The following is a 25821-nucleotide window of genomic DNA, read 5'->3' on the forward strand; positions in this document are numbered from 1 at the left end:
GAAGGGGCAGGTGCTTACTCACCGATAGGCCGTCTCAGAGACAGAATCTCACAGTGAGTCGGGGGTGTCACCTCTGGCCTACACCACTGCTCCTGCTCACTTCTCATTGAAGGGGGGCGGCTGTAGCTCAGTTGGTAGAGCGGGTCGTTCAGTGATCGAAGGGTCAGTGGTTCGAATCCCAGCTCCAACTGTCCATAGTGTCCTTGAGCAAGACACCTAACCCCAAATTTCTCCCAATGAGCAGGTTAGCACCTTGCTTGGCAGCTACCGCCATTGGTGTGTGAATGTGTGTGTGAATGGGTGAATGAGAGGCCATTGTAAAGCGCTTTGAGTGCCGCTAAGGTGGAAAAGCGCTATACAAGTGCAGTCCATTTACCATTGAAGTACATGACAACGTTAAGAACACCAGAGGGGTAGTAGGCTTATGACAAAAGCAGCTTCTTCCCAACTGCTACCAGCCTCATCAATAAGGCCTGTGTCCCCCTCTGACTCCTCCCCCCACTGACTTTGTATCTGCTGAACTTGCACATGATCTCTGATTGTTCTATACATAAGCCATCACTGCCTAATGCACGCATATAACAGTGGTACACATATTCTATATGAAAACACTGCACACACATTAACACATTATACAGTTTTGTATTTTGCAATTATTTTAGTCATTTGCACTGTCTTGTCTTTACACTGTCCTGTCTAGTCCATGCACCCTATCTAATGTTGTCTACCAATCGGTTATGCACCAACTGACATGTATATGTAAAGAAAACCTACCTGTCAATAAAACAGATGTTTTGTATTTTGTATTTGCACTGTTTTTTCTACTGCATTTGCACGGTCATGTCTTTGCACTGTCCTATCCTATGTCGTCTGCAACAGCGTATGCCTTATAGTCATGTGAACCATATACAGTACATGGCAAATAAAACGGATCTTGAATCTTGAATTCTGTTAATGTGGACAATGTAATAACAGTGTTACTGCGCAAATATAATTAGAGCAACATGGAATACAAGTGTGAGTGAGAAATTGGAGGCATTGGTGCGTTAGCAGCAGGGTATATGGAGATTGATGAATGTAATTTAAGTGCAGCTCCGCCTGTTTGATCAGTGTTGGTGGTCCACTTCAGTTTGTTTTGGCAGAACTTGACTCCACATTTACAGAGGCCATTCATATTTAGGCCTACAGAGCACCTCAAACTCAAATACTAACGGAAGCATGTGCCCACAAGTACAGATAAACACCAAATACAAACAAAAAGAGCAAATCCACACTCACAGATATAAACGTGATTCATGCAATTGCTTTGCTGCTTGTAGCTGTGAAATAACGTGAGATTATACAAAATGCAAAATTCCTTGGTGTTGCGCACGCCATTTCAGTGTTTCACATTTTAGAAACAGCTGTGTTCCCGGCCAACCTACAGTATGAGAAAGAGGGTCAAAGAGGCGAACAGGAATTTCAGTATGTGACGTGCAGCCTTATACATTGTCAGTTACCTTATTTTGTTAAGGAAAGAAATGCGGTGAGATTAAAAGATGGGAAGCACGCCCGAGTAAACTAATTACAAGGAACTGGCAACAGACTCCATTAAAGAGTATTGTTTAAGTCCACCCCCGGATCATGAACACAATAGAACGATCCACCCCCACCCCGGAGTACACAACGGACCGGCTCATGGCTAAATCCACCCAGTAATACTGAAAACAGTGCAGGTTAACCTACAATATGTAGTTAGCTACTTCCCTGTAACTTTCACCATGAACCTTTTTTTAGTGGGAAGTGACTGACTCATAAGTTTTTAAGACCAACAAACAAACTCATTTTGACCAACAGACCATATTATGGAGTAATTCACTACAGGAAAATATGTATTTTTAATTATATCATAAAAAATTTAATTTGACCGAATGTATTTAAAATAAACAACCACCCAGGGGGACAAAACATTCAGAAGTGATCTTAACAGCCAGACCAGAGGGCCCAAACTAGTTTGTGCTGAGTTATAACACACGGCCACAGGTGAGAGTGACAGCAGATGACTTGGGCTGTGTGTACTACATCTGCTACTGAGTGCAGTGACAGCTGCACAAAGAGAAATGTGATTCAGAGCCAACTCCTCGCTGGAGCAACACCGGCAGGCCGGCGTCTCAAATATATACTCCAAAATGGCTTCCTCTTCCCGTCTCCTTTCCATCATCTCCTCTGAGCTGGAAGATCCAGTTTTGGGAGATTGAATCTGTGCTTCCACAGGGTTTAAAAAAAAAAAAAGTGAATTAAAAGTGTCGAGGCACAGCCCCTTTGGCTCCTTCCCAAAGCAGAACTGAGTCACCAGGAGCTGCTTTTGACACAGTGACAGGTCAAACTCCAAACCAACAGCAGCAGAACAAATACCACCAAGACAAGGCAGGTGGACAGGTGGGATGAAAGCGACATTCCCCTACAGACGGAGCAGGGTTGTGTCCCTGTCTCATAGCTACTTATAATGTTGATATACACCACATACAATTGTCTAACAGTCGGTTTATAAAGATAGGATCTTCACACACTCAGGTGACTGTGTTTGTACTCTGTTCGAGCCACAATTAAAACAACAATTACAGAGACATGCATTATTCCTTCCAGCATTTCCTGACTCACTCTAGTTGGTGATGTCACTTCATACATATAATTCACTGGGTGATCAAAGGGTAGAGTACAGTTCCCATACACTGATCTAAGATCAGTCTTGCAGGTACTCATCCCATGGTGTGCGGAAGGGTAAACTGATCCTGAATCTTTGTTAACGGGCAAAAGGCTTCTACCCAGGGCTAGCTGCCAGGCTGGTCTGGGTCTTTTGTGAGACTGACACTCTACCCCTACTGGTCACACGAGCATGAACGATGACATCACTCACTCATCTAGGGCCAAGCTAGTTCTCATTGGTGTTAACCCAAATTCAAATCACTGGACAACTGATTTGGCATTCTTGCGGGGTGCCTACTGTAACTTGCAAGAAAGGAAGAATACTTCTATTCAGCTGAAGTGTAGGGTAGCATTAACTTGACTTTGATATATTTTGTGCAGCTAAAAACACACTAAAGGTTTGACTGACATCCTTTGAATATCAGGGATATCAGGCTTATGTCCTGGCTACCTGAGGATACAGTAAGATACAGTTGTACAGTTAAGGCCCATTTACATACACTTTGAACAGAATAGCTGTTTGTCCTTGAAGATAAAGCCTTGTTTGAATGGTTCATGTCAGTGGGGTCATTAACTCCTTGCACAACACCCAGGTACAGTCAGGTCCACTGTGTGAATGTCTGTGACCGCTGCAGGCCAATCTTCCAGCCAGACCCATTTGACTTTCTCATGTTCCATCAGACAGTATACTTGTCCCAAAATCATGACGGGAAGTGAGTGTACTAATGAAACAGGTAGTCCTTGAGGAAAGTAGAGGTCTGTCTGACGATCACTACCACGAAACTAGAGATGTCATCACTTATTCACAGCCAGTGACTCACACATGCAAGAGTGGAACGGAAACAGGCCAATAACACTTCATAGTTAACAGTTTTGCCTACTCTTAACACCTAAAACTCACTTCCTCTTTCACGTTTGGCTTAAACATTCTCTGTGGCACATTCAGAAGCGTTCCGTGACTGGACTGAATTATTGAAAAAGCTCTGATTCCATGTTGATCTGGATATATCTTTTTTTATTCTTTTTTTTCATCAGCATAGCAAATAGAACAAAAATAAAACAAAGCATTTATCTATAACTTATGAACAGAAAGTAAGTTTGTCTGTCATGACATGAGCTGTACAGCCGATATTGGTGGACTCACACGTGAGAGAGGACGGACCCAGTCACTCGAGCACCATGGAAAGGGTGGGGGTTGGCTTTACAGTGAACACTCGCTGGGGTCCAAAAGTCAGTCAGAAAAGAGTCAAGTATGCACTTTAGTCAAGAGGTCCTGCTATTCTGTTTTCCCACCATACCGTGGGTAGTCCCCTCCCACAGTGCTGGCTCGGCTGTGAGGATACTTTCTGCCATTTTGTCAGTCTGACTAGACTGTCTGTCAGGGCACCTGTAAGACAGGCCCTAACCAAGGCAGCTGATACTACGAATACTCAACTGTAATGGAAGCTCTTGGAAAGAAAAGAGGCAACAAGGTCAGTGGTAACAGATTCTGACCCAGAGACAAAATAAATCCATATCACAGTGTCCGAATATCCAGTATCCATATAGCGTCTTTGCAAAGAACCGCCATTGACAGGCATCACGGATGGGAATCACTGTTTACATGGATTTAAGTAACACATTTCCACATATAATTTCAGGAATCTTGTACAATCAACAGTGGAAACAGTACTTCTTCATGAGGTCCTACCATGTCCATAATACACATTCTTAAAAACCGTGGGGCAATCATAAAAACTGATGTGGTGCTGTCCTTGGTGTCCGGTACAGATATGAACTAGCAATGTCCTCAAAGGTCATTGGCCTTTCTCATCCTTTGGGCCCAGTTGGGTCATACTGTATGAAAACTAAATTAGGGCAGAATATGACTTTGAAAACTTAAAAGCACGCCTTAGCCCACAATCCCCAGCAGAAAAGTATACAAAGAAAAAAAAAAAAGAATCTGCAGAGCTTCTGAAAATAATATTTTATGAAGTATTCAGATGGTACTGATTATTAGATAGAATGTGAGTGAAGTACTACAGTGCCAAAGCAAATTAGAAAAAGAAAGCCAGCCAAAACAATATTGTCTTTTTGTTTAAAGAAAATTTGAGTTACAGGGAAGTCATCATTGTCAAAAGAAAAAGGGGAATATAATCAAACTCCTCCTTGATATATGCTCATCAGAGAAGTTAGTTATTCATTATTCGCCTCACCATGTCGGCTATTTTTTCTCTTCTTCTCACTTTACTCTTTTTGCGTGTAGCCTATCAAACAGTCCAGGCTAACCAGGGAGGGACATTAGGATTTGTAATTCGAGGTGAGCCAGGTCAGGCCCTCATATAGTCCATCACCAGTCGTAGCACAAGAGGGCTGAACGTACCAATTCCTATCTCTGATCCGTGTTAGACCTAACTTCTCCTGGATCTCGTGCGGTTTCATGGCGTCAGGTAGGTCTTGTTTGTTGGCGAAGATCAGGATGATCGCATCCCTCATCTCCCGGTCATTGATGATTCGGTGGAGTTCCTGCCTAGCCTCATCTATCCGGTCCCTGTCTGCGCAGTCCACCACGAAAATCAGGCCCTGGGTGCCAGTGTAGTAGTGCCTCCACAGGGGTCTGATCTTGTCCTGTCCACCCACGTCCCACACGTTGAACTTCACATTCTTGTAGGTGACTGTTTCGACGTTGAATCCAACAGTGGGGATAGTGGTAACCGACTGTCCGAGTTTGAGCTTGTACAGGATGGTGGTCTTGCCAGCCGCATCAAGTCCAAGCATCAATATTCTCATCTCCTTGTTGCCAAAGATCTTCGAGAGCATTTTCCCCATCTTGTTGGCTGTGCATAAATATTCACTTCCTTATAAAAAACGTCCCTACAAGACAGGAAAGTAGTTATTGTAGGCTAGTTATTAAAATTATTGTAGTTATTAGCAGAACTAGGTCTTTCATGTAAAGCAGTTGACACTCGACATCCACGTGACAGTGTCAGCAGCCTTGTGGGTTAACACAGCTATCACATTTAGACGGCGGTAGTTAGTTTCAAAACTTTGCTCCAGGCATGCCTAGCAGCCTACACTTGTCCTTAAACGCAAGGCTAAACTATCAGGTCAACAATATTACATTTACAACTCTCATTCTGCTGCGCTGGCCGCGACAGGGCAGATATTCAAAGCATAGGCAATAATAGAAGTGCTTGATAACGTAGCTAAAGGTGCACGGGGAAAGGGGTGGGGAAATATTTTCTTATGCACTAGCCTACGATTTACCAACGACTATTTGAAAACTGTTTTGGGCACCGATTTCATTTAAAACCCACACGTCGGTATAATGAGCCTACCTTGGTATTTTCAGTCATGTAGAGCGGGTTACAAAAATGTTACAGTTGCTCTTAGAAATAGGCCTTCTCAAAAGCCCGTGGTAGTTCCGACTTCCTCCTTGTCTACCGGGTGTCCACTTGCCCTTTTATTCCAGTCCTTGGATTCAAAAGCACGATTGGCTTCGGGAGTTCATCGCTCAGCGACAAATTAGATCACTCGCCAGTATCCGCACCGGGACAGACAGAACTACACCGCTCAAAAGGTCATTGATTCATCCGACTCTCCGCTGTTCCTCTCGGTTCTCTCCCTGAAACAAGAGCGGTACGGAAAAGGGAGGGGTGTCAGAAAGAGCACAACTTTAATCGGCCACCCTTCAGTCTATCACGGTCAGCTTTTGAATGAGATTTGAGCACAATACATGCTCAAACATAACAGTAAAACACCAAACGTTAGACGGTGTGATCAGTAGCCTACCTGCAACTGCGGCAACCCCCCGGTCCCCAGGTTAATTCTCCCCGCTCTTGCCGCTCTCTCTCTCTCGCTTCCCCAGTCGTTCAGTCACAGCGGTGGCGGTGCTGTGTTACAGGAAAAGGTGCGGACCCAGATCAGCCGCCACTTCCTCTAGATTGCTCATGCACTACGCCATTTGGCTTGCGCACGCCGATTGACTGAACAGCGAGTCGATCGTATGATAGTTGAAATGGACGCCATTCGGGTCCCGGTATGGATCCGCGTTTTATCTGTCTCAAATTCAAAGTAATAAATGTGGTTGGTTGTTTTTTATACTTTTGTGTAATTATTGTGGATTGAATTGAGGGGTTTGAATGTATTATTTTGTGTTTGTTCTAAAAATCCGAACCGTTATCGACAGACCTACGTCATTTGTTAAGGCGAGTCATAATGACGTTGTGATTGTCCACTGGATGTTCTAACTGTATTCAAATGATGCTGCCTAGCCTAAAGTCCAACACTAGGAATATGCTAATAATACAAATACACTCCAAAGTGTCACTAGCCTACACAGCCACAACATTTGGAATTTTTGGGGCCCAGTTTATGCTACTTTTTGCACCATTCACAAAGTAGCCTATATTTTTATAGCTGTTTTGAGTTCGTTGTTGCAAAACATCTTTGTCTATGACTTAGACTAGCCTAGTTAAAATATAGAAACCCACAATAAAAATAAAGCACTCTTATATGGTGAAAAAAAAGGAAAAGAAAAGTCATTAGGCTATTTGAATTACACATGACATAAAAAAAAAAAAAAAGCTTTCAATCCGTCATGTGCATGGTGTTAAGTGTGTGTGTGTGTGTGTGTGTGTGGTGGGGGTTGGCCTATATGCGTTCTCTTGTGCACGGTAGGCCTACTATAGTGGTTGGAGCATCTGTCCAATTCAAGGCCTGGGCCAGACCACTTGACAAACTGTTGCATTGTCGCCTCACAGCAAGAAGGTCCTGGGTTCAATTCTCACTTGGGACAATGTTGGCACTGTTCTCCCCATGGTCTTCCCAATAAGCCCAATATAAATTCATTCATTCATTAAACCTCTGGAGCTTGTCCAGAAAGCTGCTGCTCGCCTGGTGTTCAACCACCCCAAGTTCTCCCACACAAGTTCCCTTCTCTGTTATCTATACTGGCATTACATTAGTGGTTGAGCATCAAGTTAACTACATTATGTACAGGAAATGGTTGAGCATATAGTTTCTGAATGTGGATCTGGACATTCTAGACTAGAGTATGTGATCCTGAGACATGGCCTGCATACTTCCCCCTTTTCAGATAGGCTACTCTAGTGGCACATAAGTGGAAGAAGTTCAACCTGCCAAAGACAATGATGGTACACTTCTCACCTGCTTCATCGATGTGCAATGTGTTTATACACAATATATGTGCAATGTGACGTTCTGCAATGCAAATGTTTATATACGATTATATATAGGCCTATACAATATTTATATACCATATATGTGTGATGTATTATGTACTTATGTGGAGTGTGGCCCTATGTACAATACAATTAAGAGTCATGTGTACAGTAAGTAGTGCTGCAGAGTCAGAGCCAGTGGGGGACACAGGCCTTGTTGATGAGGCTGGTAGTAGTCAGGAAGAAACTGCTTTTGTGGTGAGAAGTTTTGGTCCTAATGGACTGCAGCCTCCTGCTAGAGGGAAGTGGTTCAAAGACTTTGTGTCCGGGGTGGGAGGGGTCTGCCACAATCGTCCTTGCCCTCTTCAGGGCCATGGAGGCGTGCAGGTCCTGGAGGAATGGCAGGTTGCAGCCAATCTCCCTCTCAGCAGAACGGATGCCCCGTTGCAGTCTAGCCTTGTCTTTGGCTGTGGCAGCGCCATGGTGTACTACCATTGCTCTTTACTTCTTGCACTGTCCTATCTTGTTCTGCACCCTGTCTATTGTTGTCTATTTATTGTATACACCAGTTCCTAGTATGTGTGAATACCTACCTGGCTAAATAAATCTGATTCTGACAAGTAGCCTACCATGACAGCAACTCTAGGCTTCAGGTGAAGCCATATGGAGCTTTGAGTGTGTGGGCAGGCAAGTGGAGGCTGCATTCTTGTCCTATTGCCTACACTTTATCAATGACAGCTCATATAAGATAGAATATGTCCATTCATTGTGAAACTGTGCATGTGTGGCCACATGTGAATAGTGACTGTGGTTCCCAGATAAAGCTTTGGGGCTGCAGACATGATGCAACCCGTCTACAGGGTCTGATAGAAGTCACTCTATTGAAGTCATACATTGACTATAGTGGGATACTATGTACATAGCAAGCTGAGATATTTACAGTGCAACCTTTCTTGGTTACATTGTATCAGTAGAACCGCCCCCTCTCAAACTGTGTACAACGCATGCGCACTAATTAGCTGCCCTTCCGAAGCCTCGAAGTTGTGGTGGAGAATGAGAGTAGAAGCGCGGCTGCATGTTGTTCGCTAGTTAAATTGAAAGTAGCTGAAAAACATTTTCGTCTGATCTAAATTTCATGGACTATACTGGTAAGATTGTGCGGCAACCTCTGTTTCTCAGTAAAATATTCTAGTATCTATGACGAACCTTCCAGCTCTCTTGCCAACGAACACGACGGGAAATGGTTGCTAGCTAGCTACGGCACGGTAAACAGCGAGCTAGCCAAACGTTGCGTGGCTGTTCAACGGAAGGGAAGCGGGCAAGACTGGCTGGCTAGCTAGGGCACGGTAAACAGCTAGCTAGCTAGGGCACGGTAAACAGCCAGCTAGCTAGGGCACGGTAAACAGCCAGCTAGCCAAACGTTGCGTGGCTGTTCTGGCTAGCTAGCGAGGACACACCACCAGGCCTCAAACACGGTTGCTAGCAAGGTTGAACCATAGTTGAACTTTAAATATGGCCACAATGCGGTGCAACCTAGCTAGTCATGTCTAGATATATAGCTAACGTAACTTAGCCAAATGAATTATCCTAAAAATACGATTTTTAAATAGCCACCGATTCTCTGTTGGCTAGGTAGCTAACGTTAGCCAAGTTGCTGAACATACCGAGACGGCAGCTAGCTACCTTGACGTTTCCTAGCTACGTCTTTCCGGGTAATTTCACTATATAAAGTTAGCAAACATGTTGGCTATGTTGTTGAGAGCAGTTTACTGATGTCACGATATACCATTCTGAGAAAAAAAAAAAAAAAAAAAAATTCTGAGTAACGACGAGTGGAACAGCTGCAGATTCACCGAATTGCTTTTGACTCACTGTCGTGTCTATCCGTTTAGATGATACGTAACCGTTAGCTAACTAACTTTAGGTAATGCGGACCAAGTTAGATAACGATGAATGCGAAACTCTGAGGCACTGGAGTGACTTTTTTCTTCAGTTTGACACTGAATTGTCAATGCACCATTTGACATGGTTCATGTGGGCGGTTTATGTCTAAATTGCCTGGCGTTTTATCTTTGTCCACATCAATTCCCCATATCCGTATTAAATGGCAATTTCTACCCCCTTCCCTGTGAATGTGATGTCAGTCTGACCGATCTCAAGCTATTTCTAACTAAAGCCTTGTCATTCCAGTGCAATATTATTGTCATTGCGACCAAAAACTCATCATTCCCCCTTTACACAGACCTCCATCACTCTGACGAGCCCATGACGGGAATGCTGGACTCGGACTCCCCAGACAGCGGGGACTCTCCTGTCATGGAGGGCAACGGGGATGGCTTCCTCCCTGACCTCCCCGTCCTCACCCCTGCCGCTGATTGGTCCATGGACCAGGTGCCTCCAGACACGCTCACCACTGTCCTGCCTGAGCCCGAGGACTCTGACCAGTCCCAGGAAGATCTTGAGGAGCAGCACGAGCAGATGGAGCCCTCTGATCTGGGCTCGGTCGAGAGGGCGGTGGAGCACTTCCAGATCGCCAGTGCCCAGCTCTTCCAAGAACCGGAGCAGGAGCAGCAGGCGGAGCAGTTCCAGGAGGCGGAAGAGTTGACTGAGTCTCTGAAACTGAGCCAGGAGCCGCAGCAGACGCCAGAGGGTGCAGGGCCAGAGGAAGAGCAGCCCCCACAGGCAGCAGAGGATGGAAGTCCTGCTAACATGGAGCTGGAGGATGCATCCAAAGAGACGACGGAGGCCGAGGAAATCGCTGTCCCTGCTGAGCCAGAGGCTCCCTCAGAGTTTGAAAAGCTCTTCAAAGGCTGTGAGGACAACCCAGAAGACTTCAATGGATGGGTCTATCTGCTGCAGTATGTAGAGCAAGAGGTGAGAAGAAAAACATCTGCGTTTGTGCCATCCGAAACGTCTTAAATTATTTTCTTGGTTTATTCCTCATTCATTCATTTATTCATTCATTCATCTCTTATCCTTTCCTCAGAACAACCTGCCGGCTGTGAGGAGCTCTTTTGATGAGTTTTTCCTACGTTACCCCTACTGCTACGGCTACTGGAAGAAGTATGCAGACATTGAGAAGAAACATGGCAACACTCAGGTGGCTGAAGAGGTAAGCTTGTGAAAGAAGGACCCTGTCTCGAGTCACCTGTCTTCTCCTGTTCTTATGGTCGGAAGTCACCTGTCTTTTTTATCTCAGTGTGAACAGGGCGTGTTAGTGTGTAATGCTGTGTTCACACCGGGTGCAAATTTTTCCTGCGGCGCGGCGAGTTTACATAGAAAGTCAATACAATTTGCGCAAACTGGGCGGCGGGCGGCGCGAATCAGCCAGGACCCATTGATCCCGTGCAAATTTTCTCGCCACGCCCGGTGTGAACACAGCATTACGCTGTAGCAGTTTCAACTAGTTGTCTAGGTCGGTGTTGCGACAGTTGTTTTGACAGTGCGGTTTGCGTCCTGTCCCCAGGTCTACCGGCGGGGCGTGCAGGCGATCCCCCTCAGCGTGGACCTGTGGCTGCACTACCTGTCTTTCATCAAAGAGAACGCAGACCTCAGCGATCCAGAGACGGAGGGCCGCATAAGAGCGTGAGTGACGACAAGACTGCCCTTCTCTTTCACCCGACATTAGTCTCCTCCTCTCTCTTTGTTTCCTGATGCTTTTCTGGCGTACTACAGTATGTTGCATTCGTACCCTTGTCTTGTTGTAGGGAGGCAAGGCCTGGTGTTCAGTATAAAGACCCTGTACGGAGACAGTGTTTTCTAGATGTGCTGGCGTATGGAGACATGATTGCGTAGTAGGCTCGTCACGATTGTGGGTCTTACCGGTGTGGCTCGGTGTTTTCACCGAGGCAGTACTTAAATATATCTTTTTTAGGGCTTTTCAGCTTGAATGGGACAGGACAGTTTGAGAGAGACAGGAAACGTGGGAGAGAGAGAGGGGACTTACCCGGTGAGGGGACTTACCCAGTGAGCTATCGGGGCGCCCCACCGAGGCAGTACTTAAACACCACCCACCGTGGTGGTCCGCACCCACCGTCGTTTTATCCATTTAGTTAATTTTCGTATATCAGCACCTAGGGCTGGGTATCGAGTCGAATTTCAAGAATTGATTCCGATTCAGAATCGATTATCACGATTCAATTCAATATCGATTCGGTTAGTGTTACTAAAACCTTTAGTTTATTGCCATGTAGTTTTTCAAGATACTAGGAATTTGCTTCAGGCATGGTGCATATTGCTAGTACTAGGCTATGTTGAAAAACTGCATGGCAGTAAACAAATTGTGATTATAAAGAAGCACAGGACCGAGTAACGTTTATATCTTACCTTACTCTGATCGTGCATTTGCAGGCAAGCCGTGGAGGCATGCAACACCAAATTCAAATAGGCTACACAACAGTGCTGTTCAAAGTAGCCTAAGGCAAGCGACTAACGCCAAAAATGAAATTAAGCGCTCTCTTATTGTAGGCTAGACGGCGTTACCGGTAACACCGGTGTTGTCATGAGTTTATTAGTCGGTGGGAAAAAATCACACCGTGACATCCCTATTGTGTAGCCTCATCTCTCAGCCTCATAACCCGTATTCTCTCCCACAGTGCTTACGAACATGCCGTGCTTGCTGCGGGCACGGACTTCCGCTCTGACAGGCTGTGGGAGGCCTACGCCAACTGGGAGACGGAGCTGGAGAAACTGGGCAACGTCACTACCATCTACGACCGCGTCTTGGGAATCCCCACCCAGCTATACTCCCAGCACTTCCAGAGGTAGGTGGATGGGGGCGGTTGGGGTGAGAGGCCAAGAATATGACCCTGAATATCTGCAGTTAGACAATGACCTTATTGTTGTATAAGAAAAAAAAACAGCTGGTTCCTCATTCCCTTTTAGAAGTTTGCATGTGATTTTTTTTAGGGGAAGTTTCTCACTGTAGTCTACACCTGAAACAAATGCCACAGCATCTATTCTATAGTTCTTCTTTCTTCTCATAAGCCCCTGACACACCAAGCCGATATTTGGCCGTTGTGAACATCCGTGAGCATCGTGAATGTTGGTGGCCCGAGTTGGTGCGGTGTGTGTCCCGCACCGTTGGCTACGTCGGGAGAGTTTTGGGATGAGTCAGGACATTTGACATGTCGAATTGGCATTGGAGCGAGAGGGCGATCTAATTGGCTGTTACAGAAGTTACGGGAGTGACTTGCACAAGCCTATTACTCCTAGTATTGAAACAGTAGGCTGCTTGAAAGAACAGAAATAGGGCCTATATATACGGTAACATGTAGGCTACAGTAACAGCTCATATAGCCTAATATACTAGGGATAGGAACTAAGCAAATATATTATGCTATAGAAATATGCTATATATCATGCTATAGAAATATGCTATATATTATGCTACAAAATAAGATTTGTATAAAACCGAATTGGAAGTGGTTTTCTAGAGTTTATGGATGTAGCCAGAGCAGGAAAATGAAACCTACTTGTCAGAGTAAAACCTAAACTTTGGCAAATTGACACAAGCCATGATAAAATAAACTCAAATGATTAAATCATGAACAAATACTCAGCTAGCTAAGCTAAACAATCTAGCAAGCGTACAATCCACAAGTAGCAGGAGGCAAAAGTTGGACAAAGGAATATGACTGGGGCATTGCTCAGCTCCCAGTGCTGCCACCTAGGGGTTGAGAACGAATAGTATTCGGTATTCACTCGTTCACACCAAAGACTAGCCTGTAAAATGATATTCAGGGACAGCCTTCTCACCCACACACCTCTCTGTACATTTTTCATTTGATTGACGTACAAAATGTCATCGTTTTGACTCGCACGGAAAAGAGGCTCTGTCGAGCCAGACACGATTCTGTCTCAAGGTGCTGAGGTCTAGTCCCAAATCCCTGACCCTACAAAATAACTTAAGATTAAAAACCGCAAGAAACATAGTGATAACACAATAACTTTATTCCCTTTTTTTGATGATAGTCTGCAGGCTACTGCTGGTATGGAGAGTTATTTCCTAACACACAGGTGTTGAACGTACGCGCTAGATGCTGCTTAGCTGTTGTCAGACCGGTGTTTTTAAGTGAAACTTAGCTAAAAAAAATTCCACAATACAGGTGACGTGAGGCAAGTTGCCCTTCGTCGCGTTAAGTTCTTTGATGTTGGATTGGTGCGTCTCTACCTATGGAAACGTGACACTGACGGATAGTTTTTGACTTTCCTTATTTCTACAGGTTCAAAGACCATGTGCAGAACAACAACCCCAAACACTTCCTGTCTGAGGAGGAGTTTGTGTCGCTCAGGGTGGAGCTGTCCAAAGCCAACATAGTCGGCGATGACGGAGATGCGCCCGCGGAGGAGCTCCCACCCGGCATCGAGGACCTCCCGGACCCCGCCAAGGTGCGACTCTTCCTCTCCCCGCCTATAAGAAATAACAAACATGCCAGGGTTTAGGAATCCCTCGTTTTTTTTCTTCCATGGAGATAGAGGGAGACAATCTGGTTTGAAGAGGTGTCTTTCCATCAGCAGCCCAAACCAATGAATGCCTGACGGATTCAAGTTGGCATCCAGTCAGGGGCTTGGCTTAAACTGGGTCAGGATCGACCGTGGCCGAGTGACTCCCCTGCCCCTCCGCAGCACCAGTTTCCAGCGCTGGCCACAGCAGGCTGATATGCAGGGTGCATACATGCGTGCTCCTCAACAGGCTTCTTGTCTCTGGGAAGCTCATGGTGATGTAACTTGTTGGCAGCTGGGCATGCAGTTCGCACATCAGTGGAGAATGAGATGTGTGTCTTGTTTTGGTCGTGCATAGGGGAGTTGACAGTTTGTGCCTTTTGTGTTCTGTGTAGAGGGTGACGGAGATCGAGAACATGCGCCACAAGGTGATCGAGTCCCGCCAGGAAGTGTTCAACCACAACGAGCACGAGGTCAGCAAGCGCTGGACCTTTGAAGAAGGGGTGAGTACTCTTTCTTTTTTTTTTTTGAGTGACATCAAGCAAACAGTACAAAGCTAACCGATTTGCCGTTTGTTAGTGTATTGATTGTTTTGGTTCCTTCGCCCCCCTTCCAGATCAAGCGGCCGTACTTCCACGTCAAAGCCCTGGAGAAGACCCAGCTGAGCAATTGGAAGGAGTACCTGGACTTCGAGATGGAGAACGGGACTCCGGAGCGCGTGGTCGTTTTGTTCGAGCGCTGTCTCATCGCCTGCGCCCTCTATGAGGAATTCTGGACCAAGGTAAACTGAACTTTAACCCTAAAGTCTCGCCTCCCCTTTTCCCCCAAATGAACCCCCCGCACTCCCCTCCCCCTCCATCAACGATGATATCACATCCTCACAGTAAATCGTCCTGCACTCTCTCTTTGCGTGTAACGTTGATATGTGACTGTATCTGTTGTATTAGGGGATGGCCAGCTTGCCACACAAGATTTGACTCCAGCATTTGCCAACTACTACGTTGCATCTTCTCCGTCTCCCACTACCTTACAGAAACTTATCTTATTGGTTCCATGAAGGTGCTGATGGGTTTACAAAGAAAATTTCTAAAAAAACGATCTTGTCAATGAAGAAATTCCCTGGTCGAGTGAACAGGAAATTAAGGTTCAAAAATGTTGTCTGTCCCCCTCGCCTCTCTCTTTCTGCCTTCTACTCTACCTGCCCCTCTCCTCTTCTTCTAACCCCCCCCCAACCTCCCCTCTCCCTATCTCTCTTTCTCTCTCTCTCTCTCTTTCCACTCAAGTATGCAAAATATCTAGAAGGATACAGCATAGAGGGGGTAAGGCATGTCTACAAGAAGGCGTGTACTGTCCACCTGCCCAAGAAGCCTCCTATCCACCTGCTGTGGGCAGCTTTCGAGGAGCAGCAGGGTGAGTCATTATCAACTCCTGGGTTGCATTATCAAGTCCTGAGTGCGCTTGGACGCAACTAATGCCGTGTTCGAATCCGGTTTGCGTGATTCGCGCCGCCCGTGGCCCAGTTCGCGCGAATTGTATTGACTTTCTATGAACGTTTCTTTTCACCCGGTGTGAACACAGCCTTAGGCACTTGGAACAGATAAAGACACAGCCAACTCTACCACTCCTGCTGCTGTTACTAGAATCAACGTGGAATACCCAGAATGGACACTGATCACTTGACCTGAATGTGGAACTGACTGCGTCTTTTCAAAATGTCGCGCCCCTTAGGGAACGTGGACGAGGCACGCAGGATCCTGAAGGGGCTGGAGGAGGCTGTCCCCGCCCTGGCCATGGTGCGTCTGCGCAGAGTCAGCCTGGAGCGTCGTCACGGTAACCTGGAGGAGGCGGAGGCTCTGCTTAGAGACGCCATGGACTCTGGGAAGAATGCGGGCGAAACCTCGTTCTATGTGGTGAAGCTGGCGAGGCAGCTGCTGAAGGTGCAGAGGAGCCTCAGCAAGGCCCGGAAGGTGCTGCTCGACGCCATCGAGAAGGACCAGGTGAGAGACTAGAGCTCCAGTCAGGGGACTAGATAGAAGGACCAGGTGAGAGACTAGAGCTCCAGTCAGGGGACCAGGTGAGAGAATAGAGCTCCAGTCAGGGGACTAGATCAAAGGACCAGGTGAGAGACTAGAGCTCCAGTCAGGGGACTAGATAGAAGGACCAGGTGAGAGACGAGCTCCAGTCAGGGGACTAGATAGAAGGACCAGGTGAGAGACTAGAGCTCCAGTCAGGGGACTAGATAGAAGGACCAGGTGAGAGACGAGCTCCAGTCAGGGGACTAGATAGAAGAACCAGGTGAGAGACTAGAGCTCCAGTCAGGGGACTAGATAGAAGGACCAGGTGAGAGACTAGAGCTCCAGTCAGGGGACCAGGTGAGAGACTAGAGCTCCAGTCAGGAGACTAGATAGAAGAACCAGGTGAGAGACTAGAGCTCCAGTCAGGGGACTAGATAGAAGGACCAGGTGAGAGACTAGAGCTCCAGTCAGGGGACTAGATAGAAGGACCAGGTGAGAGACTAGAGCTCCAGTCAGGGGACTAGATAGAAGGACCAGGTGAGAGACTAGAGCTCCAGTCAGGGGACTAGATAGAAGGACCAGGTGAGAGACTAGAGCTCCAGTCAGGGGACCAGGTGAGAGACTAGAGCTCCAGTCAGGGGACTAGATAGAAGGACCAGGTGAGAGACGAGCTCCAGTCAGGGGACTAGATGGAAGGACCAGGTGAGAGACGAGCTCCAGTCAGGGGACCAGGTGAGAGACTAGAGCTCCAGTCAGAGGACTAGATAGAAGGACCAGGTGAGAGACTAGAGCTCCAGTCAGGGGACTAGATAGAAGGACCAGGTGAGAGACTAGTGCTCCAGTCAGGGGACTAGATAGAAGGACCAGGTGAGAGACTAGAGCTCCAGTCAGGGGACTAGATAGAAGGACCAGGTGAGAAACTACAGCTCCAGTCAGAGGACTAGATAGTCAGAAGTACCAGGTGCGAGACTATGGGTGCGTTAAGTAGCTGAGCGTTTTATTTTTTCTTCCACTTAACGGTATGCTCTAACAGCGCTGAGTTGCTAGGAGACGAGAACTTTAATCACCACCTGTTGTCTTCGGTTAAAAAAAACGGATGCATTTATTTTGCCATCCGACAGGCGTACCAGCATCTTTTCGGCATCCATCTTTATTTTATTTTTTTGTTAAGTGATGATGATTATGACGTGGTGGTTGGCTCAAACAGATCATAGTTCAAAACTGCTCACTTGTGACCTGAGCAGCTCAGTTAGAGTGAGCAACCCGTTAAGTGAATTCTGATCACTGAGCGCTGACTGAGCTCTCAGCTACTTAACACACCCTATAGCTCCAGTCAGGGGACTAGTCAGAAGGACCAGATGAGAGACCAGAGCTCCAGTCGAGTGAGGACTTGGCTGGAAGGACAGCAAAGTGAAGTGACTGTCCACATCCAACCTGTACTTTAGGCCAGGTGCAGGATAAAAAATAAAAAATGTGAATCTATAAATGGAAATGCCTGTGGGGTCGAAACGTTGCTTAAATACAGTGTTGGGAGCTGTAGTCCAGTGTGCAGATATCCTTTACCATTTACACATGGCTGGAAGGACCAGATCAGAGGGGTGGTTAGGGGACTAGATGGTCTTTCTCTGGTCATGAAATTACCTTGAAATTAGGTGTGATTAAAAGCAGATAGTTGGGAAAGCAGATCTTTTTGAAGTCTTAATTTATTTAGCTGTAATTAAATGGGGAGTCGTTCTGAGACCAGTATTGTGTGTCTGTGTCTGCCTGCAGACAAGTCCAAAGCTGTTCCTGAACCTGTTGGAGCTGGAGTACAGTGGAGATGTGCAGCAAAATGAGGCTGAGATCCTGGCCTGCTTTGACCGAGCCCTAAACAGCCAGCTGCCCCTCGAGTCTCGCCTCACCTTCTCTCAACGCAAGGTCGAGTTCTTGGAGGACTTCGGCAGCGACGTCAACACGTGAGTACCCCTTGAATTTGTTGGAACCTCTAAGTAAAAGGTGCTTACCTCAACCCACTGTCATTAACACTTGCCCGGAGATGTTATTTTTGTGAGAGAGAAAAAAACACGAAACATTAACACAATAAACTCTTGAGCAACATTCACTAGCACAGATGATCTTAACAATTTCAGTAAAGATGGTAAGGAATGACAGTGTAACCACATGGCTTCCCTCTTACCATGTTTAATCTCTACCATGTATTCTCAGGCTGGTGGCTGCTTATGAAGAACACCAGAAGCTCCAGAAAGAGATTGACTCAACAAAGAGGAAAGCGGAGAATGGGTAAGTCTACAGTTTGATGCCCTCCGTGGTTTGTGACGATCATTGATGGATTCAGATTCTCTTCCAGCCTCTGGAACCATTGGCGAACAAGCCTGCATGTCAGAAATTGAGCTATGTGGAGGGCTTTTTTTATTTGTTTATTATATTTTTAATGTGCTGTATTTTACTGTGTTTTTATTGTGATATGCATCCCCCTGGGTCCGAAATAAAGAATTGAATTGAATATTCAAGATAACTATTCAAAGATTCAAGTTTCGTATCAACAAGCGGAATCAGAATGCTCCTTTGTGAGCTCAACTTTTGATGTGGTGCCTGAACTAAACTATGGTGCCCTTGACTGACACAAGCGCATTGTGTTGCCTCTGTGTATGAAATGTGCTATACAAATAAAGCTTTGATTGATTGACTGACTGACTGACAAACCTGTGTTTTGTCTGCTTGCAGCTCACAGGAGCCTGAGACTAAGAGACAGCGTATGGATGAGAACTCGGGCTCAGGGAACATGATGCCAGACATGCAGGGAAACAACGCTGCCTACAACTACAACTGGTACCAGGTGAGCCACTGGACACAATTATGTCACTTCAGGTGCATCTGCGTAGTGTAAAAAGTTGATCAATTTTATTCAACTAATCCCTCTTTTTTCCTTCTTTCTATCTAGCAACAGTACAACAACTGGGGTCAAAATTCCTGGGGCCAGTACAACCAGTATGCCCAGTATAACCAATACAACCAATACTACCCACCTCCCCCTACATGATGGGCCCAGTCCTCGCACGAAGAAAGAGATTCACCGAGGAAGCATCCCGTCTACCCAGCCCCAACTGCTTTAGACTTCCCTCTTCTTTGATGTCATTTATTATTTCGAGGCCATTGATACCGTCATCATCACCGCCACAATTGGCTGGCTGCTTTGTGTTCTTACGCATGTGTGTTGTTGCAGACTTCAGATTCGTTTTATTTTCCCTCTGTGAAAAAGCGCAAACATGTTTGTAATTTTTAGATTGGACAACAAACTGTATTCTCTCTCTGGGGAAATTGGTTTTGTTTGATGAAGAAAATTTAAATTTAGATTTGTATGGAGGCAGTGGTAAACCTCTGCACCACAGCCAATATCTGCTTTCCCAAATGAGCTTTTTAAGATTTAAAGTTTTTTTTTCCTGAGAAAAAAATTCAAAAGATTCTTTTTTTATTTTGACTTAATTTCATAATAAAGAGATTGATATCCTTCATTGACCTCTCTTACTTGCCAAATGAACCCTTTGAAATTGCTCAATGCAAGTGAATCATTTCAGTGAGATTGAAACCTATGGATACTGTTGTGCAACATTCCATTCACTTAATAGATGATGAATTAATCTGACAATGTTTGATGTAGTTCATGCTTTAGTGCTGTTTATTCGTATTTTATATACCGGTAGCTGCAATGAGGAGTATGTGAAGAGTTATATTTTGATGGAATCGTATTTGTAGCCGACACAGAAAGATAGCTCGATAAGGCCAGAGCGTATTAAATAAAGAGCAGATAAAGGGACCTTCCATAAACATTAATAAATACTCAGCGTGTGGTAAAGGGTTAAGGAGCCACATTGGATGAGTGGGAGTGGCCACCAGTACGTCTTCCCGGTTTACGTAAACTGGCACATGCGCTCTGCCGACGGAACCCAAGTCCTTTCTTGCCTAGTGTTGAACGACTAGCATCAAACGAGGTGAGGCCTTGATACATTTAGTCAAAATACTCAATGTATCACCCTTTAATGACAACAAACGACATATTAGTAGTGTTCGTAAACTATTGACTATTAAAAACAAGCATTATTTTGATCTTTACCCATTTATTTGATCCATTTTATGCGACTTTTTAAGAACGCATGCCCCATGTGGCTAGCTAGCATTAGCTGGCTATCGTGATTTAGCTCTCAGCTAGCTACCTTTTAGCTTTTCTTCCTGGTTGTTGTCAAGAAGATGGCGATATTCAGTCGAATTGAACAGCTTTTTGGAGTGTTGCGTAAAATTGACCAATTAGCTCCCTCCAGACTGTACACGTTAAATAATGTATAAACCCGGCGTGGCCCGTCTTGGTTTGAACTAGGTAACGTTAGCTAGCTAACTCGCTCGCTGGCCTTTTGACAATCGAACAAGCAAAGTTACACATTTGAAGCAGCTGGTTTCCTCCAGCTCCCCGGCCTGACAATCTGACCTCAGATAGCCAATGTGCACGTGCGTTTCTTTGAGACTCTTATCTTACACTTTCTTTGTTAATGCCCCCAGCCAAGATGCAGCTCTTCTTGCGTGCCCAGAATACCCACACCCTCGAGGTGACTGGTCAGGAGACTGTCGGAGACATCAAGGTAAAGCCTGTCTCATCACCTGCGGATCTGATGAACCTTGTTGACTAGCTAACCATGCTCATTTCACGGTATTTGCTCACATTTATCTAGTGCATGTAATCTAACCAGTGGTTATGGTTGTGTGTGGTATAGGCCCATGTCCAGGCTGTGGAGGGTCTCCTGGTTGAGGACCAGGTGCTGATGCTGGCTGGCTCCCCCCTGGAGGATGACTCCATTCTGGCAGCCTGTGGAGTGTCCGAGCACTGCACCTTGGAGGTGGCAGGCAGACTGCTGGGAGGTCAGTAGACACAGTCAAGATAATCGGTCAGGGCTTAGATTTAGCTCTTTAGGATGAGTGTCCCGTCATTGGCCACCCATAAATCTCCGTCTTCTCCCTGTTAACCACCCAGAACTAATACGGGAAACACTGATGCCTTCAATCAGATGACTTAAACTGTACAGTTTGTGTCTCTAAATAAAAAGGCATGAATCAATACTTTCGAAGATGTGATGTTTTAACCTCCCTTTGCGTTCTCTCTGTCCCAGGTAAAGTCCACGGCTCTCTGGCCCGTGCTGGAAAAGTTCGGGGACAGACACCCAAGGTCAGTAGAGATCTCTGATGCTCACCGTAGGCCCGACTGTACTTTTTTCTACAATTTGAACTATTACTGTTCAGTTAAGATTTATCAGAATCATGATTGTCAGAGCCTCTATAGCAGAGCAACTGCTCAAATACAGTGATAAGAAGCAAGAGTTTATGAGAAATTACCATGTTATCATGTCTCTTCGTCCAGGTTGACAAGCAGGAGAAGAAGAAGAAGAAGACTGGCCGTGCTAAGCGTCGCATCCAGTACAACAGGCGCTTCGTCAATGTGGTGCCCACCTTCGGAAAGAAGAAGGGACCCAATGCTAACTCCTAAGAGCTTTTGCCCCATCGGGAGATACTTCATGACATCCCTTTCGTTTTTACCAAGTTAGATGTTATCCTTCTGTACAGAATAAAAATTTGGCTTGGACAAAAGGAGATACGTGTTTAGTGATTGACTTGAATATCAAATGTTTTTGGTATGTGATAATTGTGGGGATAAATGTTTTAGGAACCTGAGTGGTCAGTCACAATACTTATGGTGATGGGCCATAGGTATTGTTTGATGTGGCAGGCAGAGAGGAGTTTTTCTTGTAACAGCTGATGTTTCCTAGACCTATACAATCTGCACTATATCAGCCTTTCAATGTCACTACCCAATGTTCAATGAACAGGGGAGTCAAATTAACCTTTATATGTTCATATTTAAGTTTGTGGGGCCAATCTGTAAACCAAGTCACTTGTTTTCATTTTGGTTGGCCAGGGGGGGAGCATGACTTATTATTCAGTATGAGTAGTGCTGGATGTCATTGGTATTGAGGTGAGGAGCCTTACGCAAGAGCATGAGGGTAATTACTGATGGGAACTCAGCCATCAGATCTCCAGACAAATTCCCACCTTTATGGCATAAGGCTGGAACAGGATGTAAAAATATGCAGTTAAAATGCCATAGGAATTAATTATCTACTTCACTTTAGTTTTAGATGGCAACATGACTACTGACTCAAACCTTTGAATGACGTGAGGAACTATTTATTTTTCATGAACATGCAGAAGTATGTTGGATAATTGGAACAGTCACAAAGCATTGATGTAAAAAAAAAAACTCAAACCTCTATTTCAATTTCGTAACCAAAATTGGTTTATTCACTTTAACAATCACATACATGCAAAAGAACAAAACAAAAGGCAGGAATAAAACATCATGAAAGAGACATCCCTCTGTGGTCTTGGTAACGGTTGTCAGGGTGCCCCGTCTGTACAGTGCTGCCCAGTCATCACTAGCTGGGCATGCTGGGAAGGACAGAAGTACGGCTTCCTCGAACACTCCAGGTGTGGCTTAAACCCAACTCTAAAGAAGTTGTCAATCCATTTCTGCTTTAGCCAACATGCAAACCATAACACCTATGACATCAGTTGGGTAAAGCAGATACAATCTGACAACCCCCAACCCCCAGACTAAATAAGACAAAATACAAGTATTTGCTCATAATTCCTGATGACTTTTGTCCTTCCAAGCATGGCTGTCTAGTGACTCCTGCATTTCTCCATCCTTTGGGCGAAGTGCATGCTGCCGGAGTTGCCTTTCGTTAATCGACGGCCACCAGCTCAACCTCGAAAAACAGCTTTGCATTTGGAGGGATTCTGGTGGAGGGTGGGTTAAGGGGAAGACACGGGACGTAGCACAGAAGCAGGAGAACATGGTGTTCAAGCCTTTGGTCCAGCACAGCACTGAAACACTTGAACCAAACATTTTAACTAATCAAAAAAAGTTAGTGATTGTAGTGCTTGCAAGAACAAAAGACTGCATACCCCGTTGATGACAATAACAATATTGTTAATGATTGCCATGATTGAAACAAAGAAAGGATACTTGGAATCAGGAAGACCCTTCCTGCCGTAGGCCCATTCAGGCTCGATCGTCAGTCTTGAGGTTTCACCCCTGCTCATCGTTAGAATGCCCTCATCCCACTGTGGAAACAAATACAGTTTGTCAGTAATATGTGGGGCGGCTGTAGCTCAGTTGGTAGAGCGGGTTGTTCAGTGATAGAAGGGTCAGTGGTTCGAATCCCAGCTCCAACTGTCCACATGTCGAAGTTTCCTTGAGCAAGCAAATTGCTCCCAATGAGCAGGTTAGCACCTTGCATGGCAGCTACTGAATTGGTGTGTGAATGTGTGTGTGAATGGGTGAATGAGAGGCCATTGTAAAGCGCTTTGAGTGCCGCTAAGGTGGAAAAGCGCTATATAAGTGCAGTCCATTTACCATTTAATATTGCATCTAGGCCTATGTTAATGCGCTCTAGTACCATAACAGCAACAACGAACATGCAGCTGTACATCAGAGACAAAGGGGAAGTGGAGAGATCACGTACTCCTCTGATAACTCTGCCAAGGCCAACCTTGAAGCTCAGCGGTTTGCTCTGCTTCTTCTTCCTGGCAGCTAAAGAGCAACACGAGAGGCGGGGCAGAAAGTTGTTTCAATTCAATGTGGAAACCCATATTCTTACTGAACCATTCAGACCTGGGTCAAATTACTATTTGAAAACCTTTTAACTACTTCAGTGTTTGTTTGATTCCTGTGTAGGAATTCATCCTCCAAATGTTATCAAGTGAAAGGAGAGAGGATGAGAAATCAAAGGGATCCTTACTGGCAGGGATATTGGTGTCGAACACAGTGCCATCCTCCAGGGATCCTGTGTACCAACAGCTCACAGTGTCACCCTTCTTTGGGAAGTTAGTCTTGTCTCCTTTCTTCAAAACAGCCTTGGTAAATCTGGGAGGACCCTAAGAAATCAAGTGATTCAAGATTAGTATCAAATATCTTAAAGTAGCATACTAATAGGACACGGAAGGTGAACAGTGCAAATTTTGTAGTCCAACCTCATATCACAAAGGTTATACTCAGCATTAGAAACCCTTTTCCATCCACACAGACATACATTTGATTTTGTGTCAGTGCTGCTGTCTGCAACAATAAATTGTTACTGTACCTCATCAACAGCCTCCGTCTTGTCTTCTTTGGGCTTGTCATCAATCTTCACAGATTTCACCTGCTCTGTTACATCTTCAATGGGTTCTGTGCCCTTAAATCTCTGTTTAATATAACACAAATAACACTTTCAGTTCATCAGTAGTTATTATCAACATCTGTGCATTCAATGTGTTCATATTCAAGATATATAGCTTGGTCCACCTACTTTGCTTTCAAACAGGTCATTGTAGATAATTAGCAGTTGTTCTTTCTTTGCTGTTTTAGCCACACTCTTGATATTTCCCATCAACTTGTGTTCAGCGAGAAACTGTAAAAAAGAGGAAAGGGACCTGAATGAGAAGTGTGGGAGAATCCTTTGCCAGTGTATTAGGTTATTTATTTCAACCTGGCAACCCACACATCTATAATCGATGTTCCTTCAAGCACTCAGACAGAAACTTCCAGAAATGATGACATACTTGGCGTAGAATGTTAGCTATGTAAATTTACTTTGCTAGCCTATGCTGGCAAGGTAAATTGGCAATAGTCCATCAATGCGGGATAACTAATAAAGCTAGCTAACGTTAGCAAGCTAGGTGCCATGCGTCCCGTGCTGCATGAAAGTGAGCAAAGGCACTTCAACATGATTTACATGCCATAATCCGCATGGTTCAAGCATAAAACATACCGAGTGGGCTGCATTGTCTTGAATGAATTTAATGACGTCTTTTTTAGGCAGATCATCATTTTTGAGCTGTTCATCGCTCCACTCTCTGGTAGGTCCTTCCGCCATTTTAAACGGCGCACTGCTACTGAACCTTCAACTCACTGCGGAGGGACCAATCGAAATGGTTTCTCAAAATGGGTTTCGTACCATGGTTTCCCATATTGAGCCCCAATCACCTCCATGGCCCCAATAAGTTATATTATTCTCTCAATTTGGACCGCGGGCAATGGAAGACCTATACCTAGAAAATAACGAATAATAATTTTACTGACAATTTAATGAATAATTATTTAAACAAGAAGAAGTGAACGCCAGATTAGTTTATTTGGCGCAATAGCCTACAATATTGAATTTGCTAGTAAAACAAAACAAACATATTAATCAATGAAAATCTCTTAAATCTCTGCTACCATCTTGTGGTGAGCCCGGGGAAAACTACCAAACTACCTCCCATAGGGCGAGCTATCAAACAAGTAGGCTAGCGAGGTTCAACCATGCCGCTGTCTGGGAACTTTCTTCAAAACGTCCACGGTCCACGAGTCATCTACACTGTAGCTTAATTAAAGGACGACCAAGATTTATTTTATTTACCATATGCTTTAATGAAAATAACATGCATTC

General features: G+C 45.1%; 4 protein-coding genes across 4 annotated transcripts; 2 read left to right on the top strand and 2 right to left on the bottom strand.

Annotated features, from left to right (window-relative positions):
• Positions 1 to 3668: 3668 nt before the first annotated feature.
• On the bottom strand, positions 3669 to 6596 carry arf6a (ADP-ribosylation factor 6a). The gene is made up of 3 exons (XM_084439910.1): positions 6457 to 6596; positions 6003 to 6289; positions 3669 to 5538 (listed from the first exon to the last, which is right to left on the bottom strand). The coding sequence occupies exon 3, from the start codon at positions 5491 to 5493 to the stop codon at positions 4966 to 4968; it is 528 nt and encodes a 175-aa protein (XP_084296036.1). The 5' UTR covers positions 5494 to 5538; positions 6003 to 6289; positions 6457 to 6596; the 3' UTR covers positions 3669 to 4965.
• Positions 6597 to 8876: 2280 nt separating this feature from the next.
• prpf39 (PRP39 pre-mRNA processing factor 39 homolog (yeast)) lies at positions 8877 to 19816 on the top strand. Its single transcript, XM_084439897.1, has 14 exons — positions 8877 to 8995; positions 10090 to 10721; positions 10834 to 10959; positions 11314 to 11432; positions 12443 to 12610; positions 14072 to 14237; positions 14687 to 14794; positions 14908 to 15072; positions 15575 to 15701; positions 16020 to 16288; positions 18077 to 18261; positions 18512 to 18586; positions 19031 to 19142; positions 19248 to 19816. Exons 1-14 carry the CDS (start codon positions 8983 to 8985, stop codon positions 19344 to 19346), a joined length of 2364 nt encoding a protein of 787 aa, XP_084296023.1. The 5' UTR covers positions 8877 to 8982; the 3' UTR covers positions 19347 to 19816.
• Positions 19817 to 20226: 410 nt separating this feature from the next.
• On the top strand, positions 20227 to 21934 carry faua (FAU ubiquitin like and ribosomal protein S30 fusion a). The gene is made up of 5 exons (XM_084439536.1): positions 20227 to 20295; positions 20858 to 20937; positions 21070 to 21214; positions 21463 to 21518; positions 21711 to 21934. The coding sequence occupies exons 2-5, from the start codon at positions 20863 to 20865 to the stop codon at positions 21834 to 21836; spliced, it is 402 nt and encodes a 133-aa protein (XP_084295662.1). The 5' UTR covers positions 20227 to 20295; positions 20858 to 20862; the 3' UTR covers positions 21837 to 21934.
• A 703-nt stretch (positions 21935 to 22637) lies between these two features.
• fkbp3 (FKBP prolyl isomerase 3) lies at positions 22638 to 25280 on the bottom strand. Its single transcript, XM_084439482.1, has 7 exons — positions 25162 to 25280; positions 24700 to 24801; positions 24493 to 24594; positions 24151 to 24286; positions 23875 to 23942; positions 23376 to 23473; positions 22638 to 23146 (listed from the first exon to the last, which is right to left on the bottom strand). The coding sequence occupies exons 1-7, from the start codon at positions 25264 to 25266 to the stop codon at positions 23092 to 23094; spliced, it is 666 nt and encodes a 221-aa protein (XP_084295608.1). The 5' UTR covers positions 25267 to 25280; the 3' UTR covers positions 22638 to 23091.
• Between the last annotated feature and the right edge of the window lie 541 nt (positions 25281 to 25821).

The sequence above is a fragment of the Borostomias antarcticus genome, assembly GCF_949987555.1.
Source record: "Borostomias antarcticus genome assembly, chromosome: 6".
Classification (NCBI taxonomy): Eukaryota; Metazoa; Chordata; class Actinopteri; order Stomiiformes; family Stomiidae; genus Borostomias; species Borostomias antarcticus.

Excerpts from the sequence above, each read along its gene's own strand:
- arf6a (XM_084439910.1), bottom strand. The coding sequence starts at position 5,493 with ATGGGGAAAATGCTCTCGAAGATCTTTGGCAACAAGGAGATGAGAATA.
- prpf39 (XM_084439897.1), top strand. Across the intron at positions 10,722-10,833 it reads TGCAGTATGTAGAGCAAGAG|AACAACCTGCCGGCTGTGAG; the intron begins GTGAGAAGAAAA and ends TCCTTTCCTCAG. Across the intron at positions 16,289-18,076 it reads ACGCCATCGAGAAGGACCAG|ACAAGTCCAAAGCTGTTCCT; the intron begins GTGAGAGACTAG and ends GTCTGCCTGCAG.
- faua (XM_084439536.1), top strand. The coding sequence starts at position 20,863 with ATGCAGCTCTTCTTGCGTGCCCAGAATACCCACACCCTCGAGGTGACT. Across the intron at positions 21,215-21,462 it reads GGCAGGCAGACTGCTGGGAG|GTAAAGTCCACGGCTCTCTG; the intron begins GTCAGTAGACAC and ends TCTCTGTCCCAG. Across the intron at positions 21,519-21,710 it reads TTCGGGGACAGACACCCAAG|GTTGACAAGCAGGAGAAGAA; the intron begins GTCAGTAGAGAT and ends CTCTTCGTCCAG.
- fkbp3 (XM_084439482.1), bottom strand. The coding sequence starts at position 25,266 with ATGGCGGAAGGACCTACCAGAGAGTGGAGCGATGAACAGCTCAAAAAT. Across the intron at positions 24,287-24,492 it reads AGACGGAGGCTGTTGATGAG|GGTCCTCCCAGATTTACCAA; the intron begins GTACAGTAACAA and ends TTGATTTCTTAG. Across the intron at positions 23,943-24,150 it reads CGACACCAATATCCCTGCCA|CTGCCAGGAAGAAGAAGCAG; the intron begins GTAAGGATCCCT and ends GTTGCTCTTTAG.